General features: G+C 43.7%; 1 protein-coding gene across 3 annotated transcripts in view; it reads right to left on the bottom strand.

Annotated features, from left to right (window-relative positions):
* The window catches only part of ANKRD6 (ankyrin repeat domain 6), a 188,035-nt gene that overhangs the window by 66,861 nt on the left and 101,346 nt on the right, over positions 1 to 19,828 (bottom strand). For all 3 annotated transcript variants that reach the window (XM_087865318.1, XM_087865319.1, XM_045807063.2), the window contains one exon: positions 5,386 to 5,635. In XM_087865318.1, the coding sequence (XP_087721444.1) occupies positions 5,386 to 5,505 (120 nt within the window). In that variant the 5' untranslated portion in view covers positions 5,506 to 5,635. The remainder of the gene's footprint in view (positions 1 to 5,385; positions 5,636 to 19,828) is intronic.

The raw sequence follows: 19,828 nt of genomic DNA, 5'->3' as shown, positions 1-19,828 counted from the left end.
AAACTGAGTTTCCCAACAGCAACACCGTAAGCTCAAGATGATAAAATATTGCCTTCAAAGTTCTGAGGCAAAATAATTCTCAGGTTTCATACCAAGTTGTCACTTGAGTGAGAGGTTAGAATAAAGATATTTTTTTTCAGACATGCAGACTCTCAAAATATTTACCTTCCTGTTACCCTTCTTTAGAAGTTACCAGTTACCATGCACCACCAAAGTAAGGGTGACATGGGTTCCAGCAAATGGGATCTAGCACAGGGGAGAGGTGAAAGGAATTCTCAGGATGACTCTGTTCACGCAGAACTAGAGAGCAACACAGATCAAACTAAAATGGAAAGATGGATGGCTCTAGAAGGGATATCTCAAGGAAAAGAATAAAACTGACAAATACATGATAGGATTAATCATGGAAAACTGTACTACGAACTGCTTTACAGAATTGTTGGATGGTAGAGGGAACTCTTAATTATAAGTCTGAATAAAACTAAACAAAAAATCAAGGCAACTATCAAGTCCAGGAAAAACAGCAAGTTATATAAAAATGAAAATGTAATTAATTATAGTACAACTCTTGGCTCACCAATGAATAGCAATTAATAATCACAGTAATTATGAATCTGCTCAAGAATTGTGATATAACTAGATTGAGAGAGTGTGGAAGAGAAAGGGGCAATAGATATGTCTAAAGTTGATCAATCTCTCCCATGCACTCATTCTCAGGAAGACATCACAGCTGTGCTATTCAATACAGTAGCCAAGAGTCACATGTGGCATTTCAATTTTAGGTAATTAAAATTAAATTTGAAATTCAGCCACACTAGCAACATTCTAGGTATTCAATAGCCATGTGTTGCAACCCTATTAGACAGCACAGATAGAGATTTCACCATCACAGAAAGTTCTGTTGGACAGTGCTGTACTAGAGGGTGTATCATATCAAACAAAGGCAGGAAACCAAGACGGAAAAAAACACTAGGGTCCAGAAACAGAAGATCAACATATATGAAAGTAGTAAGCAAAATCCCTAGGATAATAGTGAAGAGAAACATTTGTCAGAAGGCCCTAAGGGCCACCAGTCCAGACCAAAATAGGGGAGGGGGCTCGAGATAACATCTCTTCAAAGAGACTCAGTGGAGAGACTACCAAACGCATCTGAACATCCAGAGAGAAGATCAGCAACTGAGTTTTAGGATAATTTGTGATATGTACACACAAAATCAAGGAAACAAACATAGGACAATTATTAACATCAGAGTAAAGGAACTATTACAAAGAAAAAAAAGGAAACATAATGATAGTACACTCTACATGGTTCAGCTATAAATAAACTGATTAAGGGGCACCTGATTTCTTGATTTCAGCTCAGGTCATGATCTCAGGGCGGTGGGATCCAGCCCCCCCTCAGGCTCTGTGCTCCGCAGGGAGTCTGCTTGAGATTCTCTCCTTCTGACCCTCCCCCAACGCTCTTTCTCTCCCTCTCTCTCTCAAATGAATAATAAATATTTAAAATAAATAATCAAATAAGTAAACTGGTTAGATTAATGTAAAGACCAAATGCTGATGTCACCTAAGTAATGACACAACTATATTGGAGAAGTAGACGTGCACGTGTGAGAGCGGGGAAGAGAAAGACAATTAACTCTTAGATCATCAGTTTTCATACTGTTACATCAACATATAATGCCTAAGACAGAAAAATCAAGATTGAGCAAATTCAGGGTATCATTTACGAATGTAAACAAGGAAAGAAACTGCCCAAAAGACTTGAATGTAGTTGGCTATGGAGACTCAGAAATGGAAGAGAAACACAGTAAAAATATTTAACACTTTATGTGTAGGTACAATGTAAAAATTAAAGTAATACCTACTGTTTTTTTTTAAGTTTTTATTTTAATCCATTAGTTAGCATGCAGTATTATATTAGTTTCAGGTGTATGATACAGTGATTCAGCATTTCCATACCTCACTTGACAAGTGCACTCCTTAATTCCCATCACCTATTTTACCCCTTTCCCCACTCATCTCCCCTTTGGTAATCTATCTATCTATCTATCTATCTATCTATCTATCTATCTACCTACCTACCTACCTACCCATCTACACACACACATATATTAATCTTCTTTTATACGACTGAATAACATTCTGTTATATATATGCGTGTACATCTTCTTTATCCATTCACCTATCAGTGGACACTTGGGCTGCTTCCATATCTTGGCTACTGTAAATAATGCTGCTATAAACATAGGGGCGCATGTATCCCTTTGAATTAGTATTTTTTGTATTCTTTGGGTAAATACCCAATCGTGCAATTGCTGGATCATAAGGTAGTTCCATTTTTAAATTTTTGAGGAATCTCCATTCTGTCTTCCACAGTGGCTGCACCAGTTTGCATTCCCACCAACAGTGCAAGAGGGTTCCCCTTTCTCCACAACCTCTCCAGCACCAGTTCTTTCTTGTGTTGTTGAATTTAGTCATTCTGACAGGTGTGCGGTGCTATCACATTGTAGTTTTGATTTGCATTCCCCTGATGATAAGTGACGATGAGCATCTGTTCACCTGTTTGTTGGCCAACTGCATGTCTTCTTTGGAGAAATATCTGTTCAAGTTTTCTGCCCATTTTTAAATTGGATTATTTGTTTTTGGGGTGTTGAGTTTTATAAGTTCTTTATATATTTTGTATACTAACCCTTTATTGAATATGTCATTTGCAAATATCTTCTCTTATCCAGTTGGTTGTCTTTTAGTTCTGTTGATTATTTCCTTTGCCATGCAGAAGGTTTTTTATTTTGATGTAGTCCCAATAGTTTATTTTCGCTTTTGTCTTCCTTGCCTCAGGAAACATATCTGGAAAAAAGTTGCTATGCGTAATGTCAAAGAAGTTATTGCCTGTGCTCTTTTAAGATTTTTATGGTTTCAGGTCTCACATTTAGGTCTTTAATCCATTTTGAATTTATTTTTGTGCATGGTGTAAGAAAGTGGTCCAATTTCATTCTTTTGCATGTTGCTGTCCAGTTTTCCCAACATCATTTGTTGAAGAGATTGTCTTTTTCCATTGTACATTCTTCCCTCCTTTGTCGAAGATCAATTGACCATATAATTGTGGGTTTATTTCTGGATTTCTTTTCTGGTCCATTGATCTATGTGTCTATTTTTTTTTTAAGACTTATTTATTTACTTGGGGGGCAGGGCAGGGAGAAGCATAGGGAGAGGGAGAGAGTGAATCTCAAGTAGATTCCTTGCTGAGCATGGAGCCTGACGTGGGGCTCAATCTCATGACCCTGAGATCATTACCTGAGCTGAAACCAAGAGTCTGATGCTTAATGGCACCCCATGTATCTATTTTTGTGCCAGTACCATACTGTTTTGATTACTGCAGCTTTGTGATATAACTTGAAGTCCAGAATTCTGATTGCCTCCAGCTTTGCTTTTCTTTTTCAAGATTGCTTTAGCTATTTGGGATCTTTTGTGGTTCCATACAGATTTTAGGATTGTTTGTTCTGGTTCTATGAAAACTGCTGTTGGTATATTGATAAGGATTGTATTGAATGTGTACATTGCTTTGGATAGTACAGACATTTTAACAGTATTTTTTCTTCCAGTCCATGAGCATGGAATGTCTTTCTAATATATATTTGGTTTTAGTACCCATTCCTGGCTCACAGCTCCCCAAATCCTTGGAATTTCCTAAGTGGTAAGAGCAATGGGAGCATCTTTTGTTACAGTAGTTGGTCTTTTATCCTCAGTTCCTGAAATAGCTCCAGAGCCAAAAAAGTGAAAGAAGTGTGTTCTTCCTAATAAGCCCCCTTCAATCACACCTGGGCTTATGTTAATGAGGTAACTTTTGGAAAGCCCCTAAGGGTGGGGGGCTGGTTGCCAGGGGAACCAACCTTGATTAGAGGGTTAAACTTTCTGTCCCATCCCCTGACTTCCAGGGAGGAGGGTGAGGCCGGAGGTTGAATGTCAATCAGCAATCACCAATGAAGCCTCCATGAAAACCCAAGAGAATTCAGAAGACTTCTGGGTTGGTGAAGACGTGGAGGTGCTAGGTGGGCAGTGCACTCAGAGAGCATGGAAGCTCTGTGCCCCTCTCCTACCGTGCCCTACGTCTCTCTTCTATCTGGCTAATCTTCAGTTATACCCTTTCATAATGAACTGGTAATCTAGTAAGCAAAATGTCTTCCTGAGTTCTTTGACCTGCTCTAGCAAATTAATCGAACTCAAGAAGGGGGTTGTGGGAACCTTTGATTTATAACCAGTTGGTTAGAAGCACAAGTGACAACCTGTACTTGGCGACTGCATCGGAAGGGGGTTTGAGTTGGGGGAGCCACTCTTGTGGGACTAAGACCTTAAACTGAGAGATCTGAGGCCATCTCCGGGTAGATAGTGTCAGAGTTGAGTTAACTGCTTGGTGGTACCAAAAAAGCACACATCAGAATCATGACATACAGAGACTGCATATGAGTAACTGAAAATATGTGCTGGGCAATCTTTGCACCGGTGGTCAGACATTACCATTTGAAAATTAAACTTTGCTTCTCACCACAGCTCTATATGCAGTGGCCTGGAGGGTGGGCTCCGGAGCCAGACTCTGCAGGTACAAGTAGCAATCTGCCACTCGACAGCTGAAGGACTCTGAGCAAGTTACTTATACTATTCTGTGCCTCAGTTTCCTCATCTCTACAGTGGGGACGAAAAAAAGAACCTTGTCTAGAGGACTGAGAGCAATACCAAGAGCTCAATAAGTATTTTCCATGAGCAGCATCTCCTTTCTGTATTTTAACTTGTCACCTAACTCTGCAGCCTGGCTTTCCTCCGTTTTGCTACAAAACTGCCCCTTGGCCCACATGTCCTCTCATCTCCCACGGTATTATCTGTTGGTAAGGGGTAAGCAATGTCCTCCAAAGCTTACCGTCCATTTTTACTGACCCATATGAAATGAAAGCCCAAAGAGATGGTGGCTGTCATCTGGTCCAAGCCTGTCACTGTACAGACGGGACCAGTGAGGTCCTGCACAGCGGGCAGGCTGTCCTGTCCACAAGCTGGTCTAATGTGATAATCGTACAAACATTCTTCCCAATAAGTTTTTGTGCCCCAATTTCTCCAGAGAGATCTCTTACCCATTTCGCTAAAGAAGTAGGTGAGAAAAAGCCACACTGATTTTAAAGACTGTCAAATGCTAATTACAAGTCACTCCATTTGAAAGATAGTATTGAAAGCATTTTAATCCCCCTTCCTTCTCTCCAAACTGCCATCACTGTAAAAAAGAAAGAGCCAGTTCTATGAAAGCTTCGAACCAAACACAACAGTTGTACAGACAATGGTTATTAAGAGGTAAGCTTTTTCCCAGGGAAAGGCTAAAGCATTTTTCCCCCTTCTTGTTACCTTGGTAACTGCTACCTTGGCGCCCTTGTTGATGAGCTGAACCACATTCTCTGCTTGGCCTTTGTACGCAGCTATGAGAAGGCGCTCTGAAAGTGCAGCGACCGCATCCTGCTGGCTCATGAATTAGGAGAGAAAGAGGTTTTCAGGAACGCAGTAGACAAGTTCCTTCAGCTCAACACGACGCCACTGGCCCGGGCAGGCACCCACGGATCATTAGAAGGTGACTTTATTACTATGCCATCTTCGGGACCTAGGGATTACAAAACAAAGTTGCCATCAGCACCGCTCAGCACACAGGACAGCCACACCTCTTCTCTCTGATTTCAGGGCATCTGCTGAGGGCTCAGGGCAGGGTGCAGAAGCTGGGTAAAGATAGGACAAGCACAAAGCACGCATCGCACACCAAAGGCCCCGAACTTGGAAACAGAAGGCGGCAGAATGTGCCAATCTCCCTCCCTTCTTCCCACTACAGGGACATTCTCCAGAGGACTGTAACCAAACCCATGATGTCTGCTCTGCTCTTCCAGCCTAGGTAGCAGACACCTGATACAATCCCATCAACAACACGGGGTTTCCAGGCCTGCCTCTGGTATGGAACTATACTGTGTATGATCACGAAGGGCCTCCCAACAATGTTTTGTGGGGCCGCCACAGCTAACACGCTGCTTCCCCTGGCAGGAGAAGGTGCCTGTGGCCCACAGAGACCCTGCGGACTGGGTTAAATCCTCGGGATTTTGTCCCAGCATGTACGGCACTTCCTTTGCTTCATCCTTGTCTCACCGTAAACAGTGCAGCTTCCTGAGTTCTGGGACAGATGGAGAGCTGGGCACAGGCCCGGGCCATCTCCCAGTTCCAATTACTGTCGGAACAACCCACTTTGGGATCAACAAGGATGCTAGAAACACTGACAGTGCGCCCTGCCAACTGCACCAGGAGGGGCTGGTTGTGTGGCTTCTGTGCTTAACAGGATAAAAAAGGCCTCCCAAACCGCCTATAGGACGCGAAACCCCGCTCAGAGCAATGGTCTGGAGGTAGTAACTAGTAGTAAACTTAACCTCTTCTTTCCACCAAATGGCAAACGAACAGAATTTTAAAGACTAACTCTTATTGGTAGCCCTGGGCCACCATTAGAGCAAACCAAAGCCACTGGTAATTATGTCAAAAGTAAAGGATTTGGGGCACCTGGGTGGCCCGGTTGGTTAAGCATCTGACTCTTGATTTCGGCTCAGGTCATGATCTCAGGGTCCTGGGATCAAGCCCCAGGTTGGGCTCTGCACTCAGCAGGGAATCTGCTTGAGGTTCTCTCTCCCTGCTTTCCCTCTGCCCCTCCCCCACCAATAAATAAATCTTTAAAAAACCCAAACCAATCTACCCTGCTCTGCTCATTGGAAGTGCAACAAACCTGGAGAAGGGAAGCTGCAAAGCAGAGGACTCCTCAGTTAGCCATGGTCAGAGGTCCCTGGGATGCACCAGAAATCTTGGTTGAATGAATGAGCCAATGAAAGAATAACGCTGAGACTCAAAACAGAGAAACAGAGCTGGAAATGCCACTGTAAATTCCCAGGGTCCCACTGAAAGACCAGTTTGGGCTTTATGTCTCCCAGACTGTTCCACTGTTTACAATGGTTTGTTTTTATAAACATTGGATACACTGTCTATCTATTCAGATAATCTGTGTACCTTCAAACCAATAATATTGAGCTTCTGCTCTGTTTGCCCCAATACTGCAAAAGCATTCCAGGTCCAAATGGCAGGAAAATAAAATATTAGCCGTAGCTTCCTCAGTGCTCTCCCTCCACAGCCACGTTCTTCCATTTACTCATTTGTTATCTTTGCACACTCAAAGTCCACCTTCCCATACCCAAATTTTTCTTGCAATGGGTGTCTGAATGTCTCTACTACAATGGCCCAGTTCATACAAATACTATTATTGTGACTAAAATTTCATGGATTTTACTTCATAGCTTAGCTCCTGGAGATAGAGATGTCCTTGCTGCAAACTCAGTGCATCCCCTCAGCCCAAGTCACGAGCTGCAGACCAGCAGTGATGTCCAGTCTCGCCCACAACAGATGCATGGGTCGGCAGGCCCACAGTACAGGGACAGTCACTCTCCTCCTGTTCCGGACAATAAATTCAGCTCTCAGATACCTATTGCCATGGTTGCAAGCTTTTGAGATAGCCTTGTTTACATAATTACCTTTGGTAAACAGCCCTTTGCAAATCCAGCACACATTACTACTCCTTTTTCTTTTAAAGATGGAAAAACACTACAGTTGAGAAATGTTGGCCAAACAGAATGTTTTTAATTTATTATTTAAAAAAATAAATATATTTTTTGCTTTCAGTTACAGCTCCTTAAGAACAAAATGCTCCCCACTCCCCACCCCAGCCCATCCTCTCCACCATGGCCAATGCACAGCCTGCCTGAGGCACAGGGCAGCTCCAGCACATGTTGCTTATAGGATTTTGGATACTCCCCCCCAACTAGAATTGCACAGAAAACTGCCTGCAAAATCAGGAACAGAACCCCAGGGTTCCCGTTACCAGTCTGCAGCTAGCATCGTCCCTTTCTGCTTGGGCATCTCAAGTTCATTCTCAATTTAAATCCAGTAATAGGCTCGCTGGTAGGACCTCCAGCATTCACCTACCGTTGTGTTTACACACAGGGTGGTGGGAAAGGATCAAAGAGGCTGAGCCTTCTTTTTGGCTTCCTTTCTATACCTCCATCCTTTTGGAGTAAGGAGATACTCAGCTTCTCGTCTGACACCTCTGAACTGACAAATCAGGCCGGGTGGAGGCAGGCTGAGGGAGAGGAATAAGGAGGATGGAGGACCCCGAACAAGAAGTGGGGGAGAGAAAGGAACAGAGAGGTGGCAACCAGTCTGCAGTCAACGAGTTAAACTCCACCGCCAACCTGTTGGGGCACCCAGGCCGTAGCAGCCCCATTCCCTCATTACATCTGAGCTTCCTCTTCCAAGTAGATCAGCTATCATTCAAGACACTTCCCACTGCTGGCGGTGAGGAATTTCTTCTGCCCCACATCTATCAATCACATCCCTCTTTGTCACAACGCTCACATTCACAGGGCTCCAGAGAAAAAACATTAAACGCAAACATGCTGCCAGTTCTTTAAGCAGAAATGAAATAAATCCATGATCATAAATATTCAATGAGCATCCTGAATCTGCAAAGGTATTTAGCTTCCTAAGAAAGATTTCCCTCCTTTCTCCCAGCCCACTGCCCTGTTTTCACTGCATTCCAATTTGCCAATGCTTTTTTTTCTCTCATCACGAATGCCAGAGCGCCACACAGCTGCTGGGTCTGTGATGCAATCTGTTTTCTTTTTATAGCAAAAGGTCTATGAGGTTTGCTTCTGCTGTTTTCCTGAGGATTTACAACAAAGTCTCCTGGTACCAATATCCCCAAACCACTACCTTCAGTTTCCGGACAGACAAAATATTCTAGAAGAGACCTGCAAACAGAAGTCCCAGCCAGGACCTTCTGCACAGCTCAGCTAGAGACAGTCCACAGGCACCCGATCCAGTGGTTAGGGAGCGCCATCAGTTACACCAACTGGCTTTGCTCCTGGTGCTCAAAACCCTGTAGTGAAGAGAGATTGTACTCACATCCAGGGGTCTGTCCTCCCCATTCTACATGGTGTTCTGTTGCTGGATAATCGCTGTCAATTCTTTCCTGGAGAGACCATTAAGCTTCCTAGGGTTGTCACGCCCAGTGGGTCTGCAATGATTTACTCGCCTTTTTCCCTTGAGCTTCCTCTGCCAACTCTGGCCAAATCACATCTAAAAGCTTATTAAGACATCCCCTCAGCTCACAATGTTTTGTGGCTTCCTAGCCTCCTCGTCACAGCTTCTGAAAATCTTGGGTCTTCAGGTCTTGTCGGACTGCTCCCTTCTGCCGGCAGAGGACCTGTCACACTGCCCTACTGAAGAGTGAGGGAATAATTCACAAATGGGCGGAATGCTTTTGAATGATGCTCAGATGACAGAGAAACGAAGTTCACGTTCTGCCAGCAGTGATGCCAGGAGAAGAGATGAATGTGCATGTTGCAAGGGAGGGAGAATGCAGGCAGGGTCAAAGCCTGTAATGAACTGCCTTTATGGTAACAGGGAACAGCAGAGATCCAGACACTCCACCCTCCTCAGCAGAGGGTTCCAGCACTGTGACTGCAGTGGCACAAGAGTAAGGGGCAGGAGAGCAGCTGTTTCAATGTTTGTAAGCCAAGAGTTTGTCTTACAAATGCTCCTCAAAACAGAGTCTCTGTGCGGCGGGGGCAGAGAGGAGACAGGGAGAAAGCTGTCAAGTTTTGATCAAGTGCTGTCAATGGCCCTGACCATCACGGGGGTATCCTCCAGACCACTTGCTGAAGCAACAGAAAACTAACTCCCTGACTAGAGCAGTCATAGAAAGGAAGAGGGTTTTCATGTTGACTTAAGCCATACTACCACTTTTTCCTTATTTCGAAAGCCAGAATTGTTGGTCCTGAAGATGGGAACCCTCTAAGCACCCTCCCTGCTCAAGGCCTTGCCCTCATTTCCATGAGGGTAGCAGCTCTTATGGGGAACAGGCTGGGATTCTGCTCTGGCCATTATTTGGCTTCTACCAAGGGGAGAATCGCTAGACTCAGGGCAGTGCATTAGAGAGACTGAATTCCACTGGGGAGACAAAGTGCCAGTAGAATGATAAGCTTATTTTTAATACACAACAATGTACTGGTTTATCCAAAAGTGATCACTGCTGGGATACTGCCATCACGGCCTCACAAGGGAGGTTAGAACAGACAGCAATGTGACTCACTCCCTGCTTTAAAGAAACTGGCCCTGATAGGTCTTCATGAAGCCCCAAAGGCCAGATGCCAAATGAGAAATGTACACCCAATGTGACCGAAGTATAAAGAAAGGAGTGGTTACTTTTCTCGAAGCTTCTGGGACATTTCCTTCTTCTGAGAATATGTACCCCACAGAGCGGGACCCTCAACATACTATCAATGAAGACAGAACAGCACTGGCTGTTCACAGAGCCTGGTGTCCACAAATGCTATCTGCAAAAGACAGGACAGCAGGGGCAGAACACCCTCCTGAGCAAGCCCATGACTCATTTTACACCCCTCACTATTGCAAAGGAACACATACGTGTATTTCTGGGGCCACTTGAAGTACAGTACTTCTGAATCTGACAGGTACTGAATCGTTGAAATAATCACCTTTGCAGGAGGTGTACAGAGGCTGTTGCTGTAAAGGCTGACTGACATCTGGAAACCTGGGACATACCAGAAAAGCTGCTAACACATATAAAAATAGTACCAGAGGCCCAAGAATATCATTGGATGAAGTTATGATTGGCAGGAAGCTTGTGGTATGGAGACCTCTTCTTTGGACATGGGACAATAGTTACCTGTTGACTGCCCAGCGCTGCTAGATCACCAGAGCCTCCAAGCTGGGGCTACCAAAAGCACATATACTGATACCCACGTGCTCAAAATCCACACCAAGTCATCGCTGAGCCTTCTTTCCCTAGACAAGGCAATCGTGCCCTCATCTGTGCTCTTACAGTTTTCTATAAGCTCCTGTTATGGGCTGAGCTGTGTCCCCTCCAAATTCATATGCTGAGGCCCTGACCCTCAGTGTGACTGTACTTGGAAATAGCGCCTTGAGGAGGTAAATAAGATAAAGTGAGGTCATAAGCCTGGGGCCCTGATCTGATAGGATTAGTGTCTTTATAAGAGAGACATCAAAGAAAGTCCCTCCCCCTGCAATCTCTAATCACACTCCTACCTGCCCCCCACCATGCCCATTCTTAGAGGAAAGACCATATGAAGACATAACAAGAAAGTGGTCACCTACGAGCCCAGAAGAAAGTCCTTACCAAAAACCAAGCCCTGCTGGACCTTGATCTTGGATTTCCAGTCTTGAGAACTGTGAGAAAATAAATTTCTATGATTTAAGCCACTCATTCTATGGTATCTTGTTCTGGCAGCCTGAACTAAGACAGCTCCCCTCACAGTGTAATTGCTGGCATGGGCTCAAGGTTGATCTTCCTGCTTAGACAAAACTCCTTGAGGACAGGAATTCCGTTTTGGTTATCCTGTATTCCAGTGCCTGGCAGGGTTCCTGGAATATAGTTAGCCTTTAAAGTCTGTTAAGTGGATGATAGAAAAACTAATAACTAATTGCTTTTTCTAGTCATTAATTTGTCTTCAGGAGTCTGTGGATCCCATGGAAAAAAAGAGGAAGTATCAACCAAGTCAGCAAACCTTTTTCTCCTTCCCCCACAGATGAGGCAAGCTATGGTTCCTGAACTTCTAAGAGATAATAAATGGATGTAGTCATTCTCCTCTCTCCCTCCCTCCCCAAAATAGAGGACCATGGCTCCAGGGAGAAGAATTACCTGTCTGGAGACAGACCCTACCCAGTGCCACAGGCCCGTCAGCACCGAAAGCCCTGGACAGCACCACAGCCACTGGAGAATTTTCTTTTCACTACCCTCAATCCCTGTTGTGTAAAACCACAAATGCTGAAGACAAACCAAAACAAACAATGCAAAATTATAATAAAACCAATCCCTACACAATAGTCTACCTTCCATGCATACATTTCTCCCACCCACTTCTTAAATCTGCTTTGATCACGCTTCTTTCCACCCCACCCCCAATTTTCCCACTAAACTGTTTGCTGTTGATGTTGTACTGTACTATGTATTTATTGAAGAGATGGGCACAAAGAAAGATAGAAACTGGGAGAGGGATCTTTCTTGTTTAGTGTGCTAGGGGTGAAAGGAATCAGCATAGGGGTGAAAGGAATCCGCGAAGCTCTCACAGAGAAGGGTAGGTGTGGAATGGGCAGTGGAGGATGTGTAGGATTTTGTTAGCTAGAGAAGAGGAGAGGAAATAGGCAGAAGAAACAGCAAGAGCGATAAGGCAGAGTAGTCTGGAAGTGCATGTCATGAGTGGGAAAGACAAGCAAAGAGACTGGTGCAGCTGAAGCTTGTAATACATGGGTGATGACCCAGAGATCACGTTGCAAAGCTGAGCTCTGAAAAAATTTTCATATCACACCAAAGACATTGGTTTGTATTTTGCATTTGTACTGGGGGGGGGGGAGCTCTAGAAGTTGGTAAGCAAAAGAGAAACTAGTCATATTTTTACTCAACTTAGCATTCAAGATTTCCAAGAATTGGATTAATTATAATTATGGGTTCATGTTACACTTGCAAGATTTCATGGCTTTCTTTCTAGTTTTTCCTTTGTTTATTTCTTCTTTTATTCCTTCCTTTCCTCTTTCCTCCTTTCTTTTTATTTTAATCAATAGTTCTTTTTTTAGATCAGTTTTAGGTTTACAGAAAACTGAGCAGAAGTACAAAGGGTTTCCATGTATCTGTCCCTCCCACCCCCTGCCAGTTTCCCCTATTATTAACATTTTGCATTGGTGTGGAAAATTTGTTACAATCGATGAGTCAATATTGATACATTATTATTAACTTAAGTCCACGGTTTACATTAGGGTTCCTTCTTTGTGTTGCATAGTTCCACGGGTTTGGACAAATGTCTAATGAGGTGTATGCATGATTACAGTATCATACAGAATAGTTTCACAGGCCTAATGCTCCACCTATTTATCCCTCCCTTCCCCCAACTCCTGGCAACCACTGAACTTAATACTATCTCTACAGTTCTGCCTTTCCCAGAATGTCATATAGTTGGAATCATACAGTATATAACCTTTTCAGTTGGCTTCTTTCACTTAGCAATATGCATTTAAGGTTCCTCCACGTCTTCTCATGGCTTGATAGCTCATTTTTGTTATCACTGAATAAGAGTCCATTCTACAGATGTACCACAGTTGGTTTATCCATTCAACTACTAAAGGATATCTTCACTGATTCCAAGTTTTAGCAATAATGAATAAAGCAGCTATAAACATTAATGTGCAGGTTTTTGTGCGTCATACTTTTTTTTTTTAATCTCATTTGGGTAAATACTAAGGAATACCGCTGCTAAATCGTATGTTAGGAAAATGTTCAGCTTTACAAGAAACTGCTATACTGTCTTCCAAAATGGCTATAACAGTTTGCATTCCCACCAGCTGGTTTTACATTGACCTAATTGCCAAATGCAATGGTAACTTTCATTTCTTACCTTATGTGATTTCTCTGTTGCATTAGGCACTGCTACCATTCCTTCATCACACTTCCTTCTCCTCTGGTTTCTGGGACCCAGTCTCTCCTCATTCTCGTACCATCCCTTGAACTATTTCTTTTTCTTATTCAAAGGCTCTTCCTTTACTGGTCCCTTAAATGTTTCAGGTCCCTGAGATTCTATCCCTGATTGCCTTCTCCGCTCATCTTCTTCTCTAGAAAATCTCTGTTACCCACCTCCCCACCCCCCGCTGCTGCTGCCCACATGCTCTTCTGCTGCCTAGATACAGACTTCTTTAGCCTCAATCACTTTCTCTGAAGCTCCATATTTTAAGCACCCAACCATTTAAAGACATCTTACTTGGATGTCCCCTATCAACATATTCACAACCGAATCATCAGTCTTCTTTCAAACCCATTCCTTTTCTTAAGTTCCCATTTTGGCGAGTGGCTCCACCTTTCATCTATCTGCACACTCTGGAACACTCCTCCCATTCCTGTGATTCTCCTTCCCCCACCCCCTCACTCCATAAATTACCAAATTCTCCTGATTTGAGACAGTAATACACAGAGATTAAAAATGAGAGTTTTGAGGAGTGCCTGGGTGATGCAGTCCATTAAGTGACTGACTCTTGGTTTCGGCTCAGATGTGATGTCAGGGTTGTGAGATCGAGCCCTGCATCTGGCTCCACGCTCAGTGTGGAGTCTGCCCCTCTCATTTGTGCTCACGCTCTCTCTCTCTCTAACAAATAAAGTAAATAAATCTTTAAAAAACTGAGAGTTTTGAGGTCAGATTCCTGGGGCTCAGATCACAGCTCTGCCACTAACTTTGGGCAAGTTTTTAATGCGTCTAAGCCTATTTCCTCATGTGTAAAATAGAGTAACATTTCTTACATCATTGGGTTGTTGCAAACATCGAATGAGATAACACACACACTATACAATGTCTGACACATAGAAAGTGCTCAGTAAATATAAGCAAGGCTGTGCGGTTGTTGCTTAAATGTTCCTTGTTCTGTTCTCTCTTCTCTAGCTGCATTGCCACTGTTTTGATTCAGGACATCATCATTTCTCACCTGAACTATCACAGTGGTCTCTAACTGGATGCTAATGATGTTTCTTGAAATTCTGCTTGTGATTATCTAAACATGGAAATTGAACAAGAAAGGTGAAGTAGTTTTCCGCTTGTGTAATGGAATCTACTGCTGAGGATGAGTTTTTACCAAGGGAAAAGTAGGCCAGACTAGTGTTCAGGATTCTGACAGTGAGTGCGCTTTGGCTCAGAATGCAATAAAAGATAACTCTGTAGAAGTCAGTATAATCTGCCCAGATAGTTGTTAGGATTTATTAAATTTGACCCTCAGTAAAGACAGAGCCATTTTCTCTCTCCTCTGACTGGGCCATAGAAGATCACTGAGCCAATAAGATAGAAGTTCCCCCTTCTGATGTGTCAGTGTCAGAAGAAAGAGAGTAATGAGAAACTTCTCCTCCAGTTTGTTTCAAGATGGCAAAGACAGAGTATAGACAGATGAGCTGCCAGGAGGAGGGTCATTAACTCTGCCTCTCTGCCAAGCAGCACCTACGTCTTTGGTGCTAATTATTTCGCTTTTGTCTGTGGACCTCTCATCCTCTGTGCTTCTAGTCAAAGAGCCTTTTACGACCAGATCATATGGGGGTTATGGAGACTGCTACTCACAGGACAGAAGTTCGCGTGCAGAAGCTGCCTCCCACGGTAGTCTCCCTGTCTCCAGCCCTGCCCACTTCCTCCCCACCTCAATATATGTGATCACTCTCAGAATGCTCTTTACACAGCAAACGTGATCATGCTTCGCCTTTGCTTATAACCCTCACTGACTCACGTTCCGCCAGAACAAAGTCTAGCAAGACACAAATCCACACATGGCCTGGTCTTACCTCTATTTCCAACCACCTGCTCTGCTGACACCCCACCCAACCATTCTGCACCCTGGCTTCACAGGTACTCAAAACCTTAAAAGCACCATCCTGCCATTTTACAAGAGCTTACAATGCTCTTCAGATCTTTTCCAAACTCCTTCTTATCCTTCAAACCTGATTCAAGGTGTTCTTCTCTCAGATGATTCCTCCAATGTTACTCCATCTTCCAGGTTCCCAAGGCCCAAATCCCAGGTACATTGAGCTCAAATCCCAGCTTGACTACTTATGTTGGGCAATGTACTTAATAAATCTAGGTTCTTTTCCTCGTGTGTAAAATAGGAAGAATAACAGTTTTTATCCATTGGGTTGCTGCAAACATCTAATGAAGCTAATACAAAATAATGTAACTTTTAAATCTCACTGTAAGTATTTACCCAACTGGACTGCAGTTGTGTCATGTCAGTATTCTTGGCCTCTCCTCCTGCCTTCTGATTAAAAAGACTTCTTCATTCAGCTGCTTTTCTAAGGACACTGTCCCAGCCAGAGAGCTTCCTGGGCTTTAGGATGCAGAATTAGAGGACAGTCAGCAGAGAAGGGAAAGGAGAAGGTTCACTTGTCAAGGGGGTCAAGCTAATGTGTATAACAGAGTTGGGAGAGAGAGCAAGAAGTGCCATGCAGGATGGAGGATGAAACAACAGTAAACGATAGGCTTCTAAACATTGTGGAATATGAGAGAATTAGGGGGAGTAAAGGGGATATGAAAATTGTTACTGAGAGTTTATGAATCAAGTTTCCTTTAATTTTTTAAGAGCAACAAGTAAATGATTACTATTCTTTTTAAATTACTTTTGGCCTTTGGATTGTGATTATTTGAAGATGTCCATACAAATACTAGACGACATGAGATTGAAATTCTTTAGGGTTACCCTTGTTTACAATGTCTTTCTCTCAGACTCAGCTTCTCTAGCACAGGGGCTGTGTCTCATTCCTTTCTGTAAATCCAATGCAAGCACACAGCCTGGTGCATGGCGTGTGAACAGTACATACTTGCTGAGTAAACAAACATATCTATGCTTACACAACTGGATCAGAGACTCCTATGAGCAAGTCAATGCTCTTATTTTTCCATGTGTCCAAATAAATCATTGAATGCTGCAGCGAGTTCAGTGGTGGCCCCCAAAAAGATATGTCCATGTCCTAATCCCCAGAGCCTGAGTGTTAAATTATATGACAAAAGATATATTATGTTAAGTATCCTGAGAAAAGCCAGTTTTTCTGGATTATCTGGGTGGGTCCTAAATGCAATCACGTGAATCCTTAGAGAAGCAGAGGGAGTTTTAGGACAGAAGAAGAGGAGGTTGTGTGACCCCAGAGGCAGAGATTAGAGTGATGAGGCCACATGCCACCTGGAGCCATCAGAGGACAGATGAGGAAAGAAAGAAGTATCCCCTAGAGCCCCCACAGGGAGTACAGCCCAGCTGACCCCTTGATTTCAGACTTCTGGCCTCCAGAATGTGAGAGGATAACTTCCTATTGTTTTAAGCCATCGGGTTTACGGTGATTTGTTACAGCAGCCACAGGAAATAACACAAATGCCTTATACATAATGGATGTCCAAAAACTCTTTGTCAATTACCTGTCAGGGGTCACCTACAATCACAAGCTGTGCTTCCTTTTCAAAGTCACTCACCCACACTTGCATGGCCAAGCGCCAGGACTCTACTAAGTCACTTCAACACTCGTGATGCTGTTGCAACCAAGGGATCCTTCACTACTTCTGAGGGACAGTCAGGTTCCAGGGGCTAAGTGCCTACTGACTTCATGTGCCAACAGAGTGTTCTTCACTCAGGCTGAGTACTCCACGGTCAACCTGCAGGAAACTGCTGAGCTAAGAGAGAGCCCTGGCAGACGTTCAGCTCCCGGTTCTGAACCTCAGTGCACAGATGCGCGAGCATGTGCAAACACCCCCCCCAATCATAAAGTTGCTCTGTCAGCCAAGAATTAAGTGAGGGCAACCCCACAGACATAGTTTCAAATACCATAAAGGGAAGTCTGGGATTAACATGAGTGTTTTCTCAGAAGTAAACATCATGAGTTTCTACTCAGAAGTAAACCTCACAGCGACTTGTCACTGTAATTTCAGCATTTTCCCCCCACTATGTTCCTCAGGGAACAGAGGCCTTCTCTCAAAAGCTTTCTCCCAAAGCTTCTCTCAAAGCTGGAGGAGATCTCTCAGTTGGCAAGCCCATGACCCTTGCAGGAGACCACTCACACACACAGATGGCTTCTACTTATCAAAGTCTGCTCTGTGATCTTCCAGAAATTACTGTTTTTAAGTCTGTTGGACCCAGTTTTCATATGAGTGATCCCATTTTGATCAATTGTTCTGTCAATGAAGTATTAAAATAATAGCCATCTGATACTACGATAGAGACTATGATGCATGTCACCCCTCCCCCCAACTCCCATTTACCCTAATCCACGAGACTTTCTGCAATAGCTCTTTCAAAATCTGCAACTTTCAGCAAACATGACTGGGTTAGATGTGATTTGACATTAATACCGTCCATCACCTACAAAAGGAAACATCCAGTGTTCTGGAAATGCTGGTACTACATCAACTGTTTCCATACCACTGTTTGCAAAAGACTATACACACATGGATTTCCCATCTCAATTCCCTTTCAAGTGGTTGAGGTAGAAGTAGGTCGAAGCAAAGGGAGAAGATTATTGAAACACACCACCCGCAGAGTGTGTTTCATGACTTTCCGCAAGTTCTGTAACTTTCTTGGGCTTTAATGTCCTTATCTGTAAAATGGGGATAATAATGGTAGCTACTGGCTTCATCAGGCAGCTGAAAGAATTACCTGTGGGTGTACATGACAAGCACTCAGCACAGCACCTGGCACAGAGTAAGCACTCAGGAAATATTAATTGTGCATGTGCGCATGTGTAAAGTCAACCAGAGGCCAAAATCTTCTATTAGATTTCCAAATCCCTCCCATCATTTAATCCTTCTTCCATCTTTTCTCTATAGTTCCCAAGGGCTGCCCCAGGGAGAGCTTGGTCCCTTGGCCTTACTCAATACACAGCATGACACAGCGTTTGGCTTCGGCACAGACTTTCGCTGGGATCAAGTGTCCCTGGAGGAGGGGAATTAGGACTTCAAGTAGAGCTGGTCATCAGGGAGGCTCTGCAGCCTCTCCCCATACTCGGGCCATACTGACAATGAGACATGTGCATGCTTGGGAAGATGGACTCCGACCTGGTAGACTGCATCCCAGGAAGGTGAGGACCTGTTCATGAGGTGACGGGCAAGCTTCAGGGAAATGCTCAGCCAGAAGTCAGCTCTCCGCACACTCAGCCTCTCTCTAACCCTTGTTATTTCCCAGCTCAGACTTTCTCTCAAACTGATTATTGTTCATATTTCAAGTTTCAGTCATAGATTAACCATGAGCAAATTTGGTCCAAATTCTTTTGCTAATAATTGCATCACATAACAAACACACCCAGTTGTCATCAGCATCAATTATGGTGCATTATTTGAAATTAAAATTCTGCCACATCTTTACAAGGAGAAGAGGATCCTACAGTGAAGGCAGCAGGAACCGAAATGACACCGACCTTGAGTTGCTTATTTTATGCCCAAATTAGCCCCAGAAATATTTATCCCCAAGAGTCTTAAACAATCTTAAAATAGTTAGGTCTCTCAGGAATTTCTCATTATTATTATAGTCAAATTATTTCCACTATGAAAATATATTTAATTAGTTGAGCTTCAGCAGTCTTCAGGAGACAGGGTCAACCTAAAAAATTACAAAGCTTGAGGACTCTCTGTGCAAAGTCCTAGGTGAAACCTGTGCCCTCCCTCTTCTGATAGTCTTCTCAGGGAATGAGGCTATGGTTCTCTTCAGCAAAGGGTGTGTCTGGATTCGCTATGGTAAAGTGAAGCTTTCATTCCTGAGCTTCCATCGATCTTCTTTGGGACTCGTCCTTGGGAAGAATCCAGACCCCCTCCAGCCCTTCTCTGTGGGGGAGGGGTTCCTCCCCAAACCTGGATGAGGACAGTTTCATGTGTTCTCTGCGTTTGGGCAGATCACCTCTTTGATGGCCATTTATATCTAGGCCAAAGTTCAAACAAAGAGCACAATGGGAAAGGGCAGTAGAGAAAAAAGAAGGAGAAAGGGGAGGAGAGAGGGAGGAACGCAGGAGGAAGGACAACATGAAAAGACAAAGATCACACCAGAGGGAGGATGCAACTACTGATAAGAAGAAGGGGCTTGGCGGGGGTGGGGTGGGGGAACACTACACTCAAGTGCAATCCCTTCCAATCCCCCATCCCTCCCCAAACTAGAAAGCTGAATCTCTGCTCACTGGGAACTTTTTAAAAAAGGT

The sequence above is a fragment of the Ursus americanus genome, chromosome 11, assembly GCF_024610735.1.
Source record: "Ursus americanus isolate L20-20 chromosome 11, mUrsAme1.1.p, whole genome shotgun sequence".
NCBI lineage: Eukaryota > Metazoa > Chordata > Mammalia > Carnivora > Ursidae > Ursus > Ursus americanus.
The sequence above is the reverse complement of the archived record's forward strand: the minus strand, read 5'-3'. Positions and strand labels throughout refer to the sequence as shown.